Consider the following 20,702-nt stretch of genomic DNA (forward strand, 5'->3'; position numbering starts at 1 on the left):
AAGCTTTATCATAAACACAGACAAATTATTAACTTCCTATATCCAGCCCATGATGTGTGGACTCTGCTGCCAAGGTGGATGTTGATTTCCCAGCAAAACTCAAACCACCCAGAAGCCAAACTTACTTTCAGACTTCTTTTTGTGTGTGACCAAATTGGCAGCATTTTTATGGACAGACACTCATATCCCACCTCCTCTCCCAATGCCTCATATCTTTAGAAGCAACAAGAGTCTTGAGCCTTTCAGAGAACAGGAAATAATAATAAAAGAGAAGATTCATATAAACAGCACTTAGAAGGCATTTCTTGCCAAAAATTAAGAAGCTATCTTACATAACGAGGTTACTCTTCCAACAAAGTTATTTCTTGGGGCTACGAGCATGTCCCAAGATGGAGATTCATAGGATTACTTTTCTGTCCTAGGATCAGGTCTCCCATGGCTCTCACACATCAGGGGAGAGATGTGCTTCTTCAGGGGGTGAATCAGAGTAAGATTGTCTAGGAACCAAACACCCTAGGTCAGTATTAGCTTCTAAGAAAAGCTCTCCCCACACTTTTAGTGCCTCCTGTCCCACACTGAGGATTCCAATTAAAGCCCAATCTCATGGGATGAGTGCTGGGTCCAGACCAAGTTCTACGTTACTGCCTGACAGCCATTGCCTTCAAGAAAAGTAAGAACTGGGTCAAACCAGCAGGTCCTGGGACTCTGAATCTGCTCTTAGATGGGGGCCACCAGCAAATGCTGAAAGTAGACTGCAAGAGCAAGACAGGAATAGGGTGGTGCCTCTCTCCTAGGAGACCTGCCCAGCTCTCAGCCTACACTGGCTGTTCTTATCCACACACAGGGATAAAAACACAAGCCCAAAATTTATCAAAAACCAACCAACTCCAAAAAATAATCATGTGTCCAGAAATGCATAGGTCAAAGAATGAGCTGCTAAAATACCTCCTCCAGGCATAAGTGAAGAGTGTTATGAATAACTCAGGACTGCATTTTCAGGTTTTTTAACAACCTCATCTGACCCAGGCTATTAAGAGGCTTGGCCACCTATGTTTGCTGACTGCCTTTTTCTTGCAGAAAACTTTCAGGAATGCATTGCTTATATAGGAAATAAAACAGAAACAAGATTTCTGACACTTGGCTCAGAGGAGTGACTTCAGAAAAATCATAAGTACTCCCTTTCTGAAGCACAAGGAGATACTGTTCTTTTGAAACTGTTTTCATTAACTGTGAAATAACAGGAAATAAGAACTTATGAGAGGTCTTAGAAACTGGAAATATATGGCATTTTGAAAGCATGAACATGAAAAAGGAAAGAATAGACTTTGTAGTCCACTTTATCATCACTATTATTGATCCCACAAGAAAAGGAAATGGCTTTAAACTGAAAGAGGGTGGGTTAAAATTAGGTATTAGGAAGATATTCTTTACTGTTAGGTTGGTGAAACACTGGAACAGGTTGCCCAGAGAAGTTGTTGACAACTCATCTGTGGGAGTTTTCAAGGCCAGGTTGGAAGGGGCTTTGAGCAACCTGGTCTAGTGGGAGGTGTCCCTACCCATGGCAAGTGGTTTGGAACTTTAATGTCCCTTCCAACCCAACCCATTCCATAAGCCTATGAAGACTCATAACTTAACATAAGTACACCAAACTCAGGAAATAAATCCAGAAGTTCATCTATGTATAGTCTTTCAGAAACAAACAAACAAAAACCACTGTATTTTAAAATGACTGTTTTAAGATGTTCCCTATTTCAAAGCAAACATTTTCCTGTTTTCAGGAAAATTTTGCTACAGCACATTCTAAAAAGGCCACATATTGGTTCCAACAAGAATGTAATTTTTAATCTCAGTGTCATTCAGAAAAAAGAATTTTTAAACCCCCACAAAAACAGCACAAAGTTTTTACAATTGACTTCAACTGAATCAGTGCTTGATATGTCTTAACTACTTTTACTGTGAAATTTACATTTACCATTTGCACAAAAACAAACCCAGTCCTCTAGCATTGTTCTAAATAACTAAATAGCTGAAACAAACATATTTTTGTTCAGAAGGCTTAACTGTGGGGCTATTTTCTGTAGAATTTTTTTCCTTGCTTTCTGATTAACCATCAAAGAATAAAAATAGTGTAGATTCAGTAAGAATCTGACAAAATATTAATCTCATTTGATGATTGTTTTCTTACCTACAAGCCAAAAAAAAAAAAAAAAAAAAAACAAACCAGAGGAGCAGACACTAGAAGTAATTTTGTAATTTTGCAAGCACTCAAAATCATGGGAATCACAGGAAAGTTCTACCACTCACGCATATTTTAAATGTAACCATGGGAAGAAACCAGAGAACGTGCAAATACTTGTAATCACAGTATCCATTTAAACTTCAAAATGTTTTTTATTGCTGTTTGAAATAATTCTTAACTCAGACATATGCTGGCACATTTAACATGGAAATGAGATGTGCCTGATCAACATTTTAACAAGAGCAACATTTGGACAAAACCTATAGCTGGGTGGTTTGCTGCTCCTAATCATCAGAAAAGCAAAGATAAACTAAGTGAGACAATAAACAATAAATTATTCCCTACCTTTGGGAAAATATGAGATAGGTGACATGTGTGAAGATTGTTCAGTGTATCAGAAGACAGTAAGACAAAATATATTCTTTGAAGGAAAACAATCCAATTGCAATCTATTGGTCTGATTTTTATTTTTTTTTTTTTGACATTAAGAAGATCAAAGCTATGATCCAGATTATTGGCCTAAATTTAGGACTGAAGACATTTTAGTGTCAGGCTTCATTAATTATCCCTACACATTAATGGACATCAAGGCCAATATGCATATGGTCAAAGATGGCCAGAGGATAAAAGCCACATATGTCTTATTAGCTATGTTTTATTTCTAATCTGCATTTGACTTTACAGTCTTTGCAAACAATTGTGGTTTTACTGTCCATACCTCTGTTTTATGACTTTTCCCTTCTGACAGCAGCAAATGGTGGGTTTTAGCAATTGTGAAGGGGAAATGTTCAACTGCCAAATGGCATAAAGCAAGGAAAAAGTGAGAAAAGGAAAAACACTCCTCCATTTCTGCATGGCATTTATCACAAGAGTAGGTAAACACTTAGCATGTAGAAATATGATGAGGACTCATGAAAACCTTTTAATGTCACTGCTAACAACTGTATGTATTCACTACCAGGGCAGTCATTAACAGGTTGCCAGGAAAGAAAAGCTCCTAGACTGTTTCCATACAGACTGCACTCAATGTTATTACTACCACATCAGTGCCAAGAAATGATAACAGGATGAGTGCACTCCCCACCAAGGCACTGTGAAAAACTGAACTGAGAGGCTGTCGCAGAGCAGCAAACAAAGGGATTTTTCTAGCTCTTTCTTGTCTTTGTACTGGGGAATTTGAGGCATATCATGTGCAGTCACCCTTGCCATGGCTGCATGGAGGCCTGTCCTCGTCCTTGGATCTAGTTCTTACGCCCCTGAGCATCCTCTTCCTTGTGAGGGTATGTCACAGTCCAGGCTGAAAGACAGCTACCTCCCAGTCCTGCCTTCTCCAGGATGATGACCCAAACCCTCCTGTTCCTAAGTCCCTCCAGCTCTTGGCAGCCCAGACCCTCTGACACTGCGGCCCCAGGCGCTCAGTGGCTGCTTGGAGGATTCATCTGAAGCTTGGCCAAGGGGCAGCAAGGCCCATGGTGACGGCACAAACCTGTGCTCCAGGCACTTCCCATCACCCCAGGGCTGCCTTTGTGGCATTTTCATTGCCACGGAGCTGGGAAAACCCCACTCTGATGCCTGTGCTGTCCAGGATACATCCCTCTTCTCCCTCCCTTGCTTTGCTCCATCCATGAATACATTTCTCCTTTTTTTTTCTCTCTCTGTATTTTTTTTCCCCTTTCCCATTACCCCTTTAATGCAGAGCAGGGCTGCTGATTACAAAAGAGGCAGTTTGACTTGAGCAATAGGTCTTCTTCACTAATCCTCACTGTCATGGAAATTCCAGCTGCTACAAGAATAAGAGGCTCAATCCATATTTGCCAGCTCTAATATGAAATCTGTCAGGGCCCAAATTAATGAGTTCCAAATTCCTTACATCACGATAACAGGTTAAGACTGGTCAATTAATTACATAAATCCTTCCCGATTCATTGTGCATTTTCAGGCGAGATTGTGTCTTACATAACGGGGTGACACAAGGCCTTTTGCCTCTTGCTGTTCCGCAGAAAGGCCTCCTCCATTTAAGAGCAGCCCGCCTGCCACCGAGGCCGGCAAATGTCATTCCTGGGCTCTGCAATGGGCCTAACTGCTTTTGTATTAAAACATAAAGGAATTAATTAGTAAATAGTAACGCGTGCTTCCGAAATACGGCGGAGCCCTGGGGTGTGTGTGGGGCGGCAGGTGCAGCCCCGCTACGCCCCCGCGCCCATCCCCGTTCCGCCCGGCTGAGGAGCTGTGCGGCTGCGGGAGGCGCTCAGGGACGGGGGGAGTCGCTGCGCGGAGCAGGAAAACCCAGAATTCACCCCAAAAACGCGGGGCCGCCCCCGCGGAGAGCCGCGCCCGCGCAGCGCGCTCCCGGCGCGGGGCCGCGCCCGCTCCGCCCCGGCCCCGCCCCGCGCGGCGGCGCTCCCGCTGGCGCACAGCGCCCCCCGGCGGCGGCGGCGGCGCGGAGCGGGCCGGGCGCGGCCCCTCCTCCCGCGGGGCGGCACGGACCGGGCGGGGAGGGAGGGAGGGAGGGAGCGGGGAGGGAGGGAGGGAGGTAGGGAGCGCTGCTGCAGCGCGGGCCGCCGCCCCCGCCCCGGCTCCCCCGCCGCCGTTGCCATGGCTGTTGCTGCTGTTGCCAGGAGTTACCGGAGGTCGGCTGGGCGGCCCCGCTCCCCGAGTAGCGGGCGCGGGGCGGAGCGGGGCGGAGAGCGCGGCGGCCCCAGGTAAGGCATCGCCCCGCTCCGCGCCGCGGCCCCGGGCAGGGCAGGGCGCGAGTTAGGGCCGGGCCGGGGCGCAGCGGGGAGCGCGATCTGGGATGCTGCCGTGCTTTTCCCTGTTTTCCTCCCGCTGGGTGTTTTGTTCCTTTTTCCCCTCTCCCCCTTTTTTGAGCCCTCCCGCTCGGACCGGCGGGAGCACCCGCACCGCACCCGCGGAGCATCCCCGGGCTCCCCGCAAGCCGAAACCGAGCCCGACGGCCGCAGCTCCATTTGTTTCACAAGGCCACCTGAATTAATTTCTAAGGAGGTTTTGTTCCAGAAGGCAAAGAAGCGACTTAACCCCTTACGGCGCATTTTTGACACCGAAGCAGAGAATAATTGTGCAATAATTTCCTAAAGGGTTTAGGCCACTCGTGAAAAGAATCAGCCTGAGACTGGAAATTGTTATTTACATTTTTGCCACCTTGTGAAAGCTAGGGAAGAAAAGTAAAGCCCCCGGTCCTTAAACCTGAGCCTAGTCCTGCAATTATAGGGAAACAACACAGGATGGTACAAGGTTTATTCTTCTTATCCATACCGTGTATAACAGAGCAAGTCCCAAACATTTTTTGTTTTAATAATTCATAGTAGTTATAGAAAATTTAAATATTCATCTGGAAAACAAATTCAGTATGTCACCTGTCAAAAAAAAAAAAAAAAAAAAAAAAAAAAAAAAAAAAAAAAAAAAAGATGTGGACAGCCAAGTTGGCACCGTTCTACAGTGTGGGATTTAGAGTATAAATTTCCCTCAGTGCTTACAGAAATACATTGCTACACAAACAATTTTCACTCCTAACACACCATCTTTGTGGAGTTTCTTTGCTACTATTCTTGTAGAAAATGTAAACACAAACACAACAGAGTGTGTGTGTGTACACAAGTATGTATATATATCTACACACATATACTATATATATATATGTATACATATAACTGAAAATTACACATGGTAAGTCACAAAAGTGATTAGGATATTGATACTGAAATAAAGGAAACCTCACTGTCAGGTTTAAACATGAGCTAGAAAGTAGTAACTTGTTTTATTCAATTACTTAAATGCTTTTAAGAAATCATCATAAAAATAAGGATGTAAAGCTATAAGCAAAAGATGAAGAGAAGCTTTTGAATGCAGAATTATTGCAATTAGACATAATGTAATCTTATTCCTACTTCTAATTTATAAATTAGGTATTATTCTGCTTTAAAAAAAATAAAAAAGCTAGCAGAAAATGTCAGCATTATTCAAAACTAAAAAAATGAGAATCAAAATACCAGTGATCAACTGATCAAAATGTATGTCATTGTGTGGAAAAATTACCAAATCATTAAAGTAACAGAAGACATTATTTTTTAACATTTACATTTGTAAAAGTTACATTTAATGTTTGAATGAAACAAAACACCTTAAAGCCTTTATATGTGATTATATACAGCTGATACATGGAGACATACTAGAGCATGGAGTACTTCCCCTCTCCCATTGCTAAGAAAAATTCCAGTAACACCAGCTATACAAACATTCAAAAGATAAATATTTGAACAAATTTCTGTCAAAGCTGAGAAGAAATTATAGTAGTCTTAAATTTTTTAAACAGAATGATGAAGAAAATACGAGAATAACAACAGAGCTATTAGAAAACAAATATTTATTTCAGAAACATCTTCATTTGGAATACTCATACTGGCATACTCATAAGCTCTGCAAAATAAAAAATAAAATCAGCCACAAAGGCTCTCCAAACCTTGTGTTTCTGTTATTTTTGTAGGTACTGAGAATATGTTAGTAAGCCAGAACTGTAAAGTGCTTCAAGAGTCTAACTCAATCTTTAAAAACAAAAGAAAAACCTGTATTGTCTTAAATAAAAATGGTAATATCCTTCTCAACATTATTCCAGTTTTTGTTTTTAAATCCTTCCCACTTTTTCAATAAATTTGCTAAACAATTTTTTTGTAATGTGCCATATTAAAAAATACAGAAAAAAACCCCAAGTAATTTAAATCTCTGGCAGTAACAGCTATTTTTAAGCTACTTTTAGTGATAACTTGTTGCTTTATTTAAACGTTACCACTTTTACATTAAAAATAGCATTGCTGCTAACTCACATTCAAGCTGAGATGGTGAATAAATACATTTGTGCAATTCAGTGAGACTAAGCAGAAAGAAACACGGATACTTATCTTACAAAGTGCTACCATCAACAAAATACAGTGGCTTAAAGTAGTTACCTAAGATACTTTATTCTCAGGCTATTAAAACCTGTTTCTAAAATTACACAGATTCCCAGCTGGATGCTTTTAAAAAGCATGCCCACACATGTTTATGCTACCCCTTACTAGCTGGCTATTCAATATTCTATTGTTTCTGTAATTCACAGGTTTAAAATGCTCCTTCTTTGAAAGTAATCACAGATTTCCTTAAAAAAAGGAAAGAAAAAAAACTTTTAAAAAAAGCGCATGTATTTATATCCATTTCTAGACTGGTAACTACTGCACTGAAGTTAATGGGAGCTTTGCTAGGGTGATCAGACCCCCTAGCTCTTTTTAATAGCAGTTAAATGTCAAATATAAATACAACACCACAGTGAAACATATTCCTTTGACAGAATCTGAGACAAGACACTGCGCAGCTGCTGTGAACAATAAAGAGCAAAACTGACGTTTAATCAAAATAAGTGTTGGTGGTTAAGAAGTTGTGTTCAAGCCTGCCTTTTGTTTGTGAAAAAGTCAATATTCCAGCGTGGTAACTACTGCCACAATGAAATGAGCAGCTCCTGTTACTCACAGAGTGGAGAGGGCCACATCCATGCAGGGTGTTACAGCTCTATGATTATCATCATCTCACAGAGGGAGATACTCCCCATTTCAGCTGCTGAACTAAAACACCTCTACCAGTACCTTCAAATATAGATGCCTAAATTAAACATATTGGGTGAAATCCTGGCCCTAGAGAGTGAGGTCAGTGCAAAATTCAGCCATTGGTTTCGATGGACCTCATCCAGGATTTTCACTGGGAGCTGAGAATCTCCAGCAAGCCTAGAAATGATGTAATTTTTATTTATATTTCTAAACTTCTAAGCAACCATGCTCAAGAATTTTTGCCTTCAGTACTTACGCATGATAAAACCAGTCTTTCCATAAACATTAGAGAAGGACCAGAGGAAGATGTATTTATATCTCAAATTGTCAGCAGCATTTCGTTTGTACGAATGTTGTTTTGCTGATGTTGCTGAGCTACTTTAAAAAGTGAGTACCTTGGTGGGGTGTGTAATTTCATCACCAATGTCAAATGACTTCTAAAGATGAAACTTCTCTGATGCAAATTACTAAAAGATGCTTTGAATATGTTTGATATGATATACCAACTTTTAAGATGAGGAATTAAGTTATCTTTATTTTTCAAATCTGAGACATGCACTCACTGAGGGAATTATTTTAACTGCCACGTATGTCAGAAGAGCACGACTTACCCAATACTGAGATTTTAACAGTCACAAAAACATAAATAGGTAGCATGTAGACCTGCACCATGATACATTTAAAAAAAAATAAAATCACCAAAAGGATAGTGTTGAGGTCTGTTTTGAGTATTTTTAAGGACATGTGGTTGCATTAACAATGGGTCATTTAGGTACACATTACCAGACAGCCCTGTTTGTGTGTTACACATAACCAGTAAACAAAGCAGAAACTGCTCTGTGCTGTCCTTAAGGTAGCAATATAGGAATGATTTTTCATGATTCTTCAGAAGCTGGGCTTGCTTTACATCCACATGAAATGCTGTCATCACTAGGTCCGAGCCCGGAGGATGAACTGCAGAAAAGGGGAGAGGGGGGGAGAAAAAAAAAAAATAAAAGGAGGAAATTGGTTTTCACAACACACTCAAAGCCTGAGTAACAGAGGAGAACTTTAATTATCTCCAGTCACAAAGAGAGACAGGAAATTTGGACTTTTAATTAGCCATTTGGAGTGCAGTTGGATATTTTTTTAGCAAGATAATTTAAACGCGAATAATTCAAGTCTGACTAAATGAAATTCACATAATCAGAATGCAGATAATTGAATTTCTACTGCATTCATTAATTCAGTGTGGAGGTGTGTGTGAAGACTTCTATGATGAGCTGTCACAGCTCAATAAAATCTCAGTCAATTAATTTTTTCATTATCTTAGTATTACATCAACAAAAAAGTGAAGCATGTGCGTGTGTATGTATGGATATATAATCTCAGAAAGTAAGGATATACAGAATTCACCTCTCTGAATCAGAGTCTGCATCGTTTTTTCCTTTTTTTCTCTCTTCATCTTCTACAGGAAAACGTCTGTTCAGAGAGGCGAAACTGTGAATCGCATCAGCAACAGAGTATTTGGTCTGCCCAGACACACAGGCCTCCATGTCTTCTGGGCTTAGCTGAGTCTGTAAGAAGAGGTGAAGCCTGCTATCTGAGAGCAACAATGCATCTTGTAGGATCCTGGAAAAGGCAAAAAAGCAAATGTTTACAGATAACCTGTGCGTGTGCGCGCACACACACACACACACACACACACACACACACACACACACATAAAGTGTTTTCCCAGAACAAATTCTAAATGATGTCCTGCTTTTAAAGTTTTCAGATTAATCCTAAATCAGTAACAGAAGGCAGTGAACATATTAAAATGATTAGGTGCATGTTACTTTCTTATTACATTATTTGGAATTTTAGGTGAGTAAAAACATGAAGCTAATAGTTAGGCACATCTGCTATTAGAATAACTTCAAGGACATTTCTTCCATTTAACCATCTGCTATTACCACATGGATCAATTAATGATTTTTTAGGCAGTTGGAGGCATATACTCTCACAAAAAATTTGGTCTCTCTTTTTTTATTAATAGTCAAACTTTTATAAAAATTACAAGTCACCAATTTGTTTGGTGGAGTAAAGTCTGTAGAGAGACAGTGCAAAGGCAGAACAGACTTCATACACATGCAACATCAGGACTACCAACAAGTGAGCCAACACTAGCCAGAATTATTTATGCTGTTACAAATATGCATACATTTAAGCTAGAATGAAAATACTAATACTGAATGCTGGTTTTAATTTACATGCAGATAGTTTTCAGGGACTCTTTAAATTTAATTTAATTCCAGCTATTATTTTCAAAAATCGGTTTTAGAATTTGGTTCATATATATTTTAAATTAAGTCTCCAAATACATTTAGCACAGTATTAAGTATTTACTTAAAACACATGACATTAAACATAATACAGTACATTCCAGTAACAACACAGAAAGTTGTAGAGAGACTATTTCAAGGACTGAGAATTGAGGATCATCATCACTATTTTTTAAAAAAAGATACGCAACTTTTCTTCTACATTTCTTGAAAGGAATTCTTTACTATACAAATCCTAGAATGATTAACAAGAAACTTCTTCAATGTGTGTGTGTTGTTTTACTCATGTAATACAGACATCAGAGGCTATGACCACGCCAAAGAATGCTCCACAGAAAATTATTAAAATATCTTTAAACAACTCAAAGCTACTCAGAGTCAGTATTTACCCATTTATACCCGTTTAGGCTACAGTTTTTACCAAAAAAAGTAATTGCTGTGCAACAGGAAACAAGAGATGACATTAATGTAAGAACTAGTATGAGCAGAAAGAAATATTGCATTTTAAAGGTACTCTGACTAAAATGAAAAGTGTAACTGATTAGTTCCTTCTCTTGAATAAGATTAATGGTGTGTTTGGACTGTAACGTTTTAAACACAAATACATTCTGAAAACCGTTCTCTAAAGCAGCCAACATTACAATAACATTTAATAAACACACAAGAGGATTTCTGGCTTCATTCAAGCCCATAAAAATCTGTCAAAATAAGTAGTAAGAAGTGTCTACATGAAACCATGAGATACTCATGTGCATGCACATTTCACTTGCCTAGGTGAACACACACTCTCAACCAAACAACTCCAACTCTGACACCTTCCTTCCAATGAAGAAATGTCTCCAACATTAGACCCTAATGAGCTACCAGGTGTGAGTGAAACTGAGTCTCAGAAAGATCAGATTTTGCTGAAGTTCAAATTAAGCACATTTTCATACATAGAGAAAGCCTTTTAAATCCAATGCGAATTCTTGCAATTTTAATAGCAAATAGATATCTGTAAAATCAATGTGTGTAGTGTATTAATAGAAAGAAAAACTTCTTTGTAGTCTAAAATCCAGCAAAGGCTGTGTAAAAATTATTCCAAACAGAATTTACAGGTCTACACACCTTGACAGCAACAGCTTCATGATTACAGTTTGAAAAGCCAACATTCAGCAGCCACTAAAAGAGGATTTCAGCCTTGACTCTTGATAAACCCACATTCCAAACAAAGACAAACAAAAAGTAGAGGTATCATTCTGAACAATAAATCCACTTTTACAGTTTATGCAATCGGGAGAGTAAATATACTAATTCTACTTCTCTTAAAAAGAAAAAGCAAAAGAAGGAAAACAAAAGAAAAATAATGTGCTGGAGTTTCATGTAGAATAACTACAGTTACTGTTTTTCCCAGGCACAGTGAGGGGATGCACATTTCTGCAATTCTAACATTTGCGTGTCTAATGCCAAGTAACACAGCAAAAAGCCAAGTCATTAAATTCTGTGAATGGCATTTAGTTTCACAGATTTTCCTCTTGCTGTACCTTCAAAAGTTTCCTGCCAACCAGTGAAAACACGAGTAACTAACTGTTCATGAGATTACACTACACTTACAGCTCTGTTGCTGTTTGAAATGTATTTTATTTTCTTTATAAAATAACGGGTAATCTTTAAAATTGATTTTAGATGGTTTGAGGCATTACACCAGAGAAGTAATGAGCACTAATGTCAATGATATTGGACACAAATTCATTTTAGCTTTATTTCATGTCCAGTACAATTCTGCTAAGCCTTGAACTGCTAAAGCACTGTTATTAACTTGGCAGTAACCTAACACATGGAACAGCAAACAAAAGTGATAAGAGTACAGACTGATCAGGACCTCAAGGCTACTGTCCTTTTTCTGCAGCTATAATTCAATTTCCAATTTTACTTTACATTGGACTCATTATTTCACAGTAATTTTCTTTTCTGCTTCATAGTGCCATCTGGAGGCGAAAGGAGTGAAGAGAAACCAAGGTTGCAGAGATGGAAAGATGTTCATAAAGCTAATCTCACCCACACTCATATACTCATATATGTGTGTGTTCACTATGTGTTCATATTGAGACAAAACACTCAATGCATTTTGCAAGTCATTTAAAACCATCCTGAAAGCAGATATGCAAACACCTTTTACCTGCTTGTAGCATTGAAGAATTTCTGTTTTAATTAAAAAATAACTGCTGCTTTTCCTACCCCCTCTGAACTGACAGGTTAGACTGCTTTTTAATTGCATGCTTCAAGCAATCAAAATGAAAAATAAATTCTGCAGTAGCCGTGAGTATTTTGAACAGGAAAGCATAACACTTTTTCTTCAAGGGAATACCCATACATTTGTCACCAGATGGTACCAGTAGTATTAAGTGCTGGTACAGCAGTTGCTCTATGAGGCTTTTGCTATCCTGGGGGCTCACTGAATGGAGGGCTGTACATTCAAAAAGCAGACTTGGCTTCAAGGACTTAAAAAATGAAAATTACAAACCACCACCTAACAAATTGACAGGGGAAGAGGAAGGGAGGAGTGTCTCAACATTAATGCTCGGGTGTCTCTGCGGAGGCTGGACGCGTGCGCAGTCTCGACGCGAGCGGTCGCGCTCCCGGTGCTGCTTCAACACTTTCACTGCAGCCAGTGCCAGGCAGGGCTGTGCTCACGGGATGTAAATCAGCCCTTGCTGCCGTGGCGCTACTGGAGGAGTCACGGCTCACGGTAATAATTCCTATAAACTGACTGAGCAGATTGAAGAGAACAACAGACCTTCTATGCACGCCTGCGAGAAGGACGAAAGGCTAAACCCTGCAAGTCTTGATCCCATCAGTAGTCATTACTTGTCAGAGATTTCACTCCTCTTGGCCAGACTGCTCACATGCATAATGACTACTTACGTGATTAAGGGGGCTGCAGGATAAGGCTCTACATTAGAATTAGAGATAATAAAATAATTTTTTATTCACAGCCATGTGAATCTTTGTTTGTAAGGTTTCAGTAAATGCTCGTGATATCTAGACCTTTAAAGAAGCAAGACTGAAAAACATCACAAGCAGAAAAAATAATGTCATTTTTGAGGAAATGCTGGATACTATATGAGGAATATTTCTCTTTTCCTGTGTTATGGCAAAAATATTTACAAAAGAAAAAACGTGGTTTTTTCTTATTTGGACAAGGTCCAAAATCTGGTTTTCTTCAACATGATTTTATTAGGTATATTATACACTGTTCTGCTGGAGAAAAACAACATATGGCTGAACAGTACAACTTAATCCTAACTAAAGATTTCCTGTATCTACTGTAACCTAATACAATGACAGATGCACACTTGAATGTGTGTGGAAGGTTAACACTCCGATTTTGTTTTCGACAAATTTACTCTGCCCATTTACATCAGCTCACGAGAGCAAGGGAAAAACCCAAGGAGCTTAGAGGCAGGGGATGACAGCCTGTGCTGTGGTGCCCTCTACTGAGCATCCAGCCCCTCAGCCCCAGCCCACACCAAACAAAGCCCCAGTTTCCTCTTTTAAAAAGCTGACTGTGTTTCCTCCTTCACTTTTTATAAGGGAGGAAATGTTACTGATATCAACCAACTGTGAAGCAACTGTTGGGTATGTGATAATGCGTGCGGTTAGGAGAAGATTAAGCCACATGTGCCTGCTACACATTATTCCCTCACCAGATAGGAAACAGCAGCAAGGTTCCACTGGAGAGAGGCAACTTGCCCACGGTGGTTCCACCTGCCCCACAACCACCAATGCTCCTGGCAGGGGAAAGCTGGCATCCATCCCTTTTGGAGCCAGTCTCCTGCTCTCCACATCCCTGAGACAGCACCTAGTGGAGACACCTCCAGAAGAAACCTCTGACCCTCTGCACCAGCTGCAGCTTGTGGGACTGCAGTGGAAAAGACAAGGAGGTGGGAGGAAAAGGGCAAAAAACCAGACACCTTCAGAAAATGGCTCTGCCTTAGGCAGATGAATTTTGGGTGGCTTCCTCACTCCAGCATCGAGCAAGCCCGATGCATGGCCCTCTGGAGCAGTGATACTGTGGATGCCCTCTGTTCCCTGTGGATCCAAGCATTTTCTTTCTCAAAACTCTCAGTGTCCTCCACCCCATCATAAACTGCATGTCTGAAAAGTAATTGAAGAGTAATCCTTCTCCCTAAATCACAAAATTTTTGGGATCCGACTACATTCAGTTAAAAAACTTCATTCAAAATGGCTTTGTTAATTAGTTTTCCCATGAGCAAACCCAATTGATCTTATGAGGGTAATCTAAATCCCAAAGTTAGACCTGCACAGCTACAAAGGGAAGAAAGCAAAGACGATCTTACAGAAGCTAAAATTATAATATAATATTTTAATTTTGACTTCTAGTTTAAGAATAAACTTTTCCTGTTAATTTACAGTCATCCTCAAAGGACAAGGATACTTAGCAGAAAAACCACATAATTTTCCTTATTCTTACAAAGAAATTCATAATTGAAAAGGGCTAGCTGACTTCCGTTAATGCAAATGGCCTCTTGAAATATTAAATTATGCCCAGACAAGAAGTGAGCTTTACAGCTCTTCATCACTCAGAGATAATAACCTGTAAGACAAGTAGATCTTACTCCTGCATTTGTGCAGTAAAACCAAATCAAAATGGGACACCTGTTCCGAGATTTCACCAAAGTCTAGTGCTTAACTTCCCAGCTGTTGGCCTAATTCTTACGCTACTGTGCTCAGCACGGACAGGCTTCACAAAGGCTCTAAGTACACAACACTGTGCCCTGTGCTAACTCACCCTGGAGTGGGAAGTGAGGAAAGACAACAGAACTCTGTAGCCATCCACATATAGGCAATATGGAAGTGTTCCCAGGCCAGAAGCTGAGTACTAGAGAGCCCCCAGCTGCTCAATCCTGGCTCCTCAGGCACGTGGCTCCTGCACAGGCAGGCACTACAGAAATCTGGTCACACAGCACAGGGCACAAACCAAGACTCTGAAAGATCTAAACCCCCTCTTCAGAGATGTCCTGGATCCTGATAACACCTGGGATTCCTGCATCACAGGCAGGCATTTAAAAATGTCACCTGCAAATCTCTCCCCATTTCTTCCCACTGCCACAAAGAAACACCAGTAGGACTGTGAGCTTGAGCACAGCGGCTGCTGTCACTGCAGACGTGAATGGAGCTCTCAGCTTAGCAGTTTTGGGTTAGGGCCTTCCCTTTCTAATGTATCAGAAAGGTCCTGCTTCAGCTGGTATTGCCACTCCACAGAACATCCAGCATCCAGACCCAGAGCTTCAGTAAAGTGTGTATATTATACACAGTATCTATGTAGCATATATATATTGTACATATATACATATAGACCATACTTATATTCAGTGTACATACATATGTATACTATACCTATGTATTATACATAGGTATGTATATATGTTTTATACTAACTCTCGTTAGGGAGTTCCACAAATTCAATTTCAGAAAAATAATCACAACCTTTGGTTCAGAGTCATAAAATGGGGGGGTTGGGAGGGAAAGCATCATGGCAGCTGAGCCAATAGGAAGATGCCTTCTGTGAGCAGCAGCACAGCAGGGCCAGCCAGCAGAGGGCAATGGTACAGCACATAAGGTGCCAGCCTAGTGCATCCCAACACAACCTCTGAAAATTCCTTCCAGGGCTGAGAGTTCCTTGCAGTCAAGTTCAAACATTTAAATCCCTATCTTACAATTGAGTTGCCTCTTTTCCCACTCCTGGACTTAAAGCAGCATGGTAAAATGCTCCACATGCTGTCATTTTTTGCTGTCAGTACTCATTAAAGCTACAGCCATCCACATAATTGGAGCATGAGGATGTCTTTGAAGAAAATCTACCTCTCTGATTTGCGTTTTGAAGAGCAGACTGCAGTTGTAAACATTTCTGATGCCGATATACCTTGTTATCAGACTGGCCTCTCTGCCATTTTAAAATGAGAGTGTTTTTAGATATGCACTACTCCATGGGGCACAGTTAAGACAGAACTGCTGAGACCCAGGAACCTGAGCTACTACACTCTTCATATTATCACTGACATGCTTCCAGGAGCACAGCCCTTCCATTTCACTGCTTTTCTTTCCTGAGGTGTAAAAATACCCTCTAATCCTTCTCTGCTTTCTCTTCCCTGTCTCGCATGCCTTCAGCCAGTATTTATTGGCTGACCTTTTGGCCATAGATCCTATATAACTGCATGCAGAATATTATTCCTGCAGCAGTTAGCTGTCCCTGCCTTCAGCTGCTAAGCCTAACAAATATACCCTGGGACCAATGATTTGTTGTCTGTTAGGAAGGCTTATAATACACTGACTGGAAAGAAGATGAATAGTCTCTGCTTGCAGTGTTTCACCATGCCCTTACCCCGAGCAGCAGCTAAAGGCAGCTGGCAGAGGCACACACAGCTCCTGCTCCAGCAGCTGTGAGCAGCCTGCTCTCACACCAGCAGTCCCATGACAAGAATAGCAGAGAAAAAGCAGAAAATTACACCAACAGGGGCTCAGCCACTGCACAAGGTGAAGTAGTCACAACAGTGGGACTGAGGGATGCAGTACTGAAACTCATACACTACTGTCTTGTAATGCAGGTCAGGGTCTAGCTAAACCTGATGAATGATTTTATACAGATTGCAGCTACACTGGAAATGGTCACAGCTGCTAGAGCTTGCTTATGCTAGTGGGAGTGGTAAACAAAGTAATTTGCATTATAGGAAAGCTCTGTGTTAGGAGATTTCACTAGAGAATTTTCCCAGGCTCACAGGGGCTTAGCCCACAAAGACAATGATTTTCCATGAACATAAAGAGGGGAGCTTTGTACAAGAATATACAGCTCCTTATTGAAAGCTAGAAATAAGACATCACAGTGAAAGATCATCCAAACTTAGCATGCAATTGCAAAGTGATTTAAATCTAAGCCTATTATTTATAATCAGTGCAATGAAACAGTGGAAAAGCCCCAGCTGAAGTCTCTTTATAACCCATACAGCTGAAGTCACGTGTATGAATGATGACAGTGCAAGTAAAAAAATATAACTAAACGTGTAGCATGTACAGATGACCACACGGTGGCTCTCAAGTACCAGAGATGAGTTATTTTAAACCCGAAACTGATGACCTCGTAAAAATTCCAGCACCTCTGGATAGGCTGTACTCACTTTTCCAGGAATTCTTGCAGACCCTGACGGCGATGGTCCACGTGATTAGGATTGTTCATATTGAAAAAGGAAGTTCTGGATGGCAATTCAGGTAGCTGTCTTTATAAACAGGAAAAAAATACACAGTTAAAACCAAATGTGAAACAGCAGAGAAAAATGCAGTAAGCAAATGCTAACCCCAAGCATGTGAAAATCATGGGTTATGTTCCAGAAGCCCTTGAAATCAATTTGGGAACACAAGGTTGAGAAACTGAAGGGCTTCTCAATCACCTCAAAGGGGAAAATTAATTAATCTGATTTTTCTGGTCCAGTTGATAAGCCTGCATCCATGTCTGGCTGGTCTCTTATGGTGCTTGCAAGACCTAAGCACATCAAAGAACAACAAAGAGGAGGTACAAACACCTACACTAGATTGTTATTTCTGCAACCTGTGCATAGCAAAAGAAAATACAGATCAAGTCTCTCACAAATTAGAGGGGGGATCTTCAAAAAAAGGCTAGAAGTACAAACCACATTCTTCCTGGTTTAAAGCACATAAAATGCATTCTACAGAACAAACCTGTGCTACCAAGAAACACAGGATACTTTCCAGATCTGATTTCTGTAGTTCTCTGAATGAAGGCGAAACAATCCTTCCCTCCAGGACTGAGAGATTATTAAATAGCCATATATAAATCTGCTCACATAAGCACTGCATTGCTCTGAAGCCTCTGCCGGAGCCAAACAAATTCTCGATAGCGTCGTCTGACACAGGATGTTTTCCTTGTAAAGCATATACTGTTTGTCTGTTGGGAAATAAAAAACATTTGCTTTGCAAATCAGCTTAAGCTAAAATGCAGCCACGGTATTAACAACACATCCAAGATGTTATACTAATGCCCAAGATACCAATGGAAAGCTTGACATTAATTCAGTTTGTGTTAAGGATTGTGCTTTACTTCAGGCAGGACTGGTGTCAGTTTCTACTGCTTCTCAGGGAAACATTTTTCTTGCTTTCTTTTTAAAAGCAAAAGATTTGGATTATAGTACAACTTACAGTAACAGAAAAAACAGACCTCAGAAAAAGGTTTCAGCAGATAATGTCAATCTTTGCAGGGGAAAAAGATCTTTAGGTATTCTAGTTACAATCCTGCAAACAGCTACACAGAATTTTTCCAGTGTGCAGTCCCACTTAAACCAAAGAAACCAACATGACTGCTCTCTGCAAGCAGCAGCATCTGGAAATTTCCCCACAGAACACTATTAGTTCACTAGGAAAATGCCAATTCATCAAAAGAGAAACAATTTGTGGAAATTAAATACTTTTGCCAAATTTTCCCATGGAGCATACATTTAGATGAAATCCCTCACACCAGACGAGACTCCATTAGAACACTGCCTGCAGTCCAGCCCACCCTCCCTGCCTGCCAGGAGCAGTAACTCCAGCCAGCCACAAGATGCAGACTGTGGAGAGCACGAAGATGACAGCCTTCTGGAACAGAGGTGCACACCCACGATACTGCACAGCTTAGGAAGATAAGTGCTCTAAGAGCTGGGTAGAAGGGGAACTCAGTCTGCCTAACAACCAAGCAGACAAAATACCTTGAGTCCACTGAGAAGTCTGGATGGTAGGACTGACCTAAGGACTTGGTTCCCAAAATCCCTGGCATTGTGGTGACAAGAAGCTGACTTGATGCTTAATAGCTTCAGAGATGCCCAGTGATGGATCATACATCACTGTATGCTGGGTTTGGCTGGGGGAGAGTTGATTTTCTTCACAGTAGCTTGGGCTGTGTTTTGGATCTGTGCTGGAAACAGTGCTGGTTGCACAGGGATGTTTTAGTTACTGCTGAGCATAGAGCCAAGGTCTTTTCTGCTCCTCGCCCCACCCCATCAGTGAGCAGGCTGAGGATGGAGGGGAATGTGTGAGGAAACACAGCTGGGACAGCTGATCCCAACTCACCAAAGGGACATACCATACTATATGGCATCATGCTTAGCAAGAAACTTGGGTGGAGATTGGCTGGAGACTGCCACTGAGGGACCGGCTGGGAATTGGTTACTTGGTGCTGAGCATATGTTTTCATTTGCATCACTTGTTTTTCTATAGTCATATATTTTTCTAGTTTCTTTATTAATATCGTTGTTATTATTGTTTAATAGTATTATTATTTATTTTATTATTAATGTTATTACTACTACTACTAGATCTCAATTATTAAACTGTTCGTATTGCAACCCACAAGTTTTCTCTCTTTCACCCCGCCAATACTCTTCCCTCCATCCTGCTAGTGGGGCAGAGGGGATGTGAGCAAGCAGCTGTGTGGTGCTTAGCTGCTGACTGGAGTTGAATGAAGACATGTTAGGTCTAAACAACATCCCTCCCAACTCAGCAGTCTCTGAGAAAGCCTTAATACACTTTTATTCAGTGACACTGACGTCTGTGAAAGAGTAATACAGCACCCACCCTGTCGAATCTACAGAATTTCTATTTACCAGAAATGAAAAATATAATTGCTTTGGAAGCAGTACCTGAAGCACATTGCAAATTTAAACGTTTCACAACTTTGACTGCCACACAGGAGAGAAGTACTTGTCACACAGACATTTGATAAATCATCATTTGACTGCTTGCTCTCACACACTAACTGCTTAACTCTTCCACACAGGAAGGAAATGCTTTTGGTCTTGTGCCAAGCATTAACCATGTAACTTAGTACTCTCAAACACCTTTATTTTACACTGCAATTAAAATCCTTGGATCTAGATTTGGCAAATTAGGGTAACGCCTTCTGTACGTCATCCACCAAAGAACAATCGAGAAAACAAAATTATATATAGGGCAGATTTAAGGCACAAAAGCACCATAATGCCAAGTGCACTCCCATTAACACATGGTGGGCTACAATCACAAACCCAAATGCAACTACTTCACACATCCAAGCACCACTAAATTAGCATCATATGAAAGTCTACCTACCCTGAAAAAAACCACATTGTAGCAACCAAATAACTTGGCAAAAAGAACTGAGGAGAATTTAAAGTACGAATAACCAGATAATTACTTGAAAAGAAAGTTGTTTTCCCACGAATACCTGGACATCAACATTCTTTTACAACAGCAGGATACAACTGACTGTAATAGTGTTCTAGCTGATAAGTACAGCTAAGAATTGTCTGTTGCAAGACACTGTGGAATGCATGTGTGGACATATTAGGTTCAACCCCAGCTCTGCCAGACCTATGACACGGCCATTGGCAAACCCACCTTACCTGTCCCACTGCATCCCAGTTGCTAAAAAAAACCATAATAGCCTCCAGCATGCCAGCAGCAGAAATTCCATTTATATCCCAAAGACACCCCTGGCTTGGACAGAAACAGCAGTAAGAGCCCGAAGAAACTGTTCTCATA

General features: G+C 40.7%; 1 protein-coding gene across 3 annotated transcripts in view; it reads right to left on the minus strand.

The window, feature by feature from the left end:
• Positions 1–6,603: 6,603 nt before the first annotated feature.
• The window catches only part of SNX10 (sorting nexin 10), a 33,936-nt gene continuing 19,837 nt past the window's right edge, over positions 6,604–20,702 (minus strand). For all 3 annotated transcript variants that reach the window (XM_056484976.1, XM_056484977.1, XM_056484978.1), the window contains 4 exons: positions 17,996–18,096; positions 17,312–17,410; positions 9,226–9,441; positions 6,604–8,784 (listed from right to left, as the gene is read on the minus strand). In XM_056484976.1, coding sequence (XP_056340951.1) covers positions 8,706–8,784; positions 9,226–9,441; positions 17,312–17,410; positions 17,996–18,096 — 495 coding nt within the window. In that variant the 3' untranslated portion in view covers positions 6,604–8,705. The remainder of the gene's footprint in view (positions 8,785–9,225; positions 9,442–17,311; positions 17,411–17,995; positions 18,097–20,702) is intronic.

This window comes from Oenanthe melanoleuca, chromosome 2, assembly GCF_029582105.1.
Source record: "Oenanthe melanoleuca isolate GR-GAL-2019-014 chromosome 2, OMel1.0, whole genome shotgun sequence".
Taxonomy (NCBI): domain Eukaryota; kingdom Metazoa; phylum Chordata; class Aves; order Passeriformes; family Muscicapidae; genus Oenanthe; species Oenanthe melanoleuca.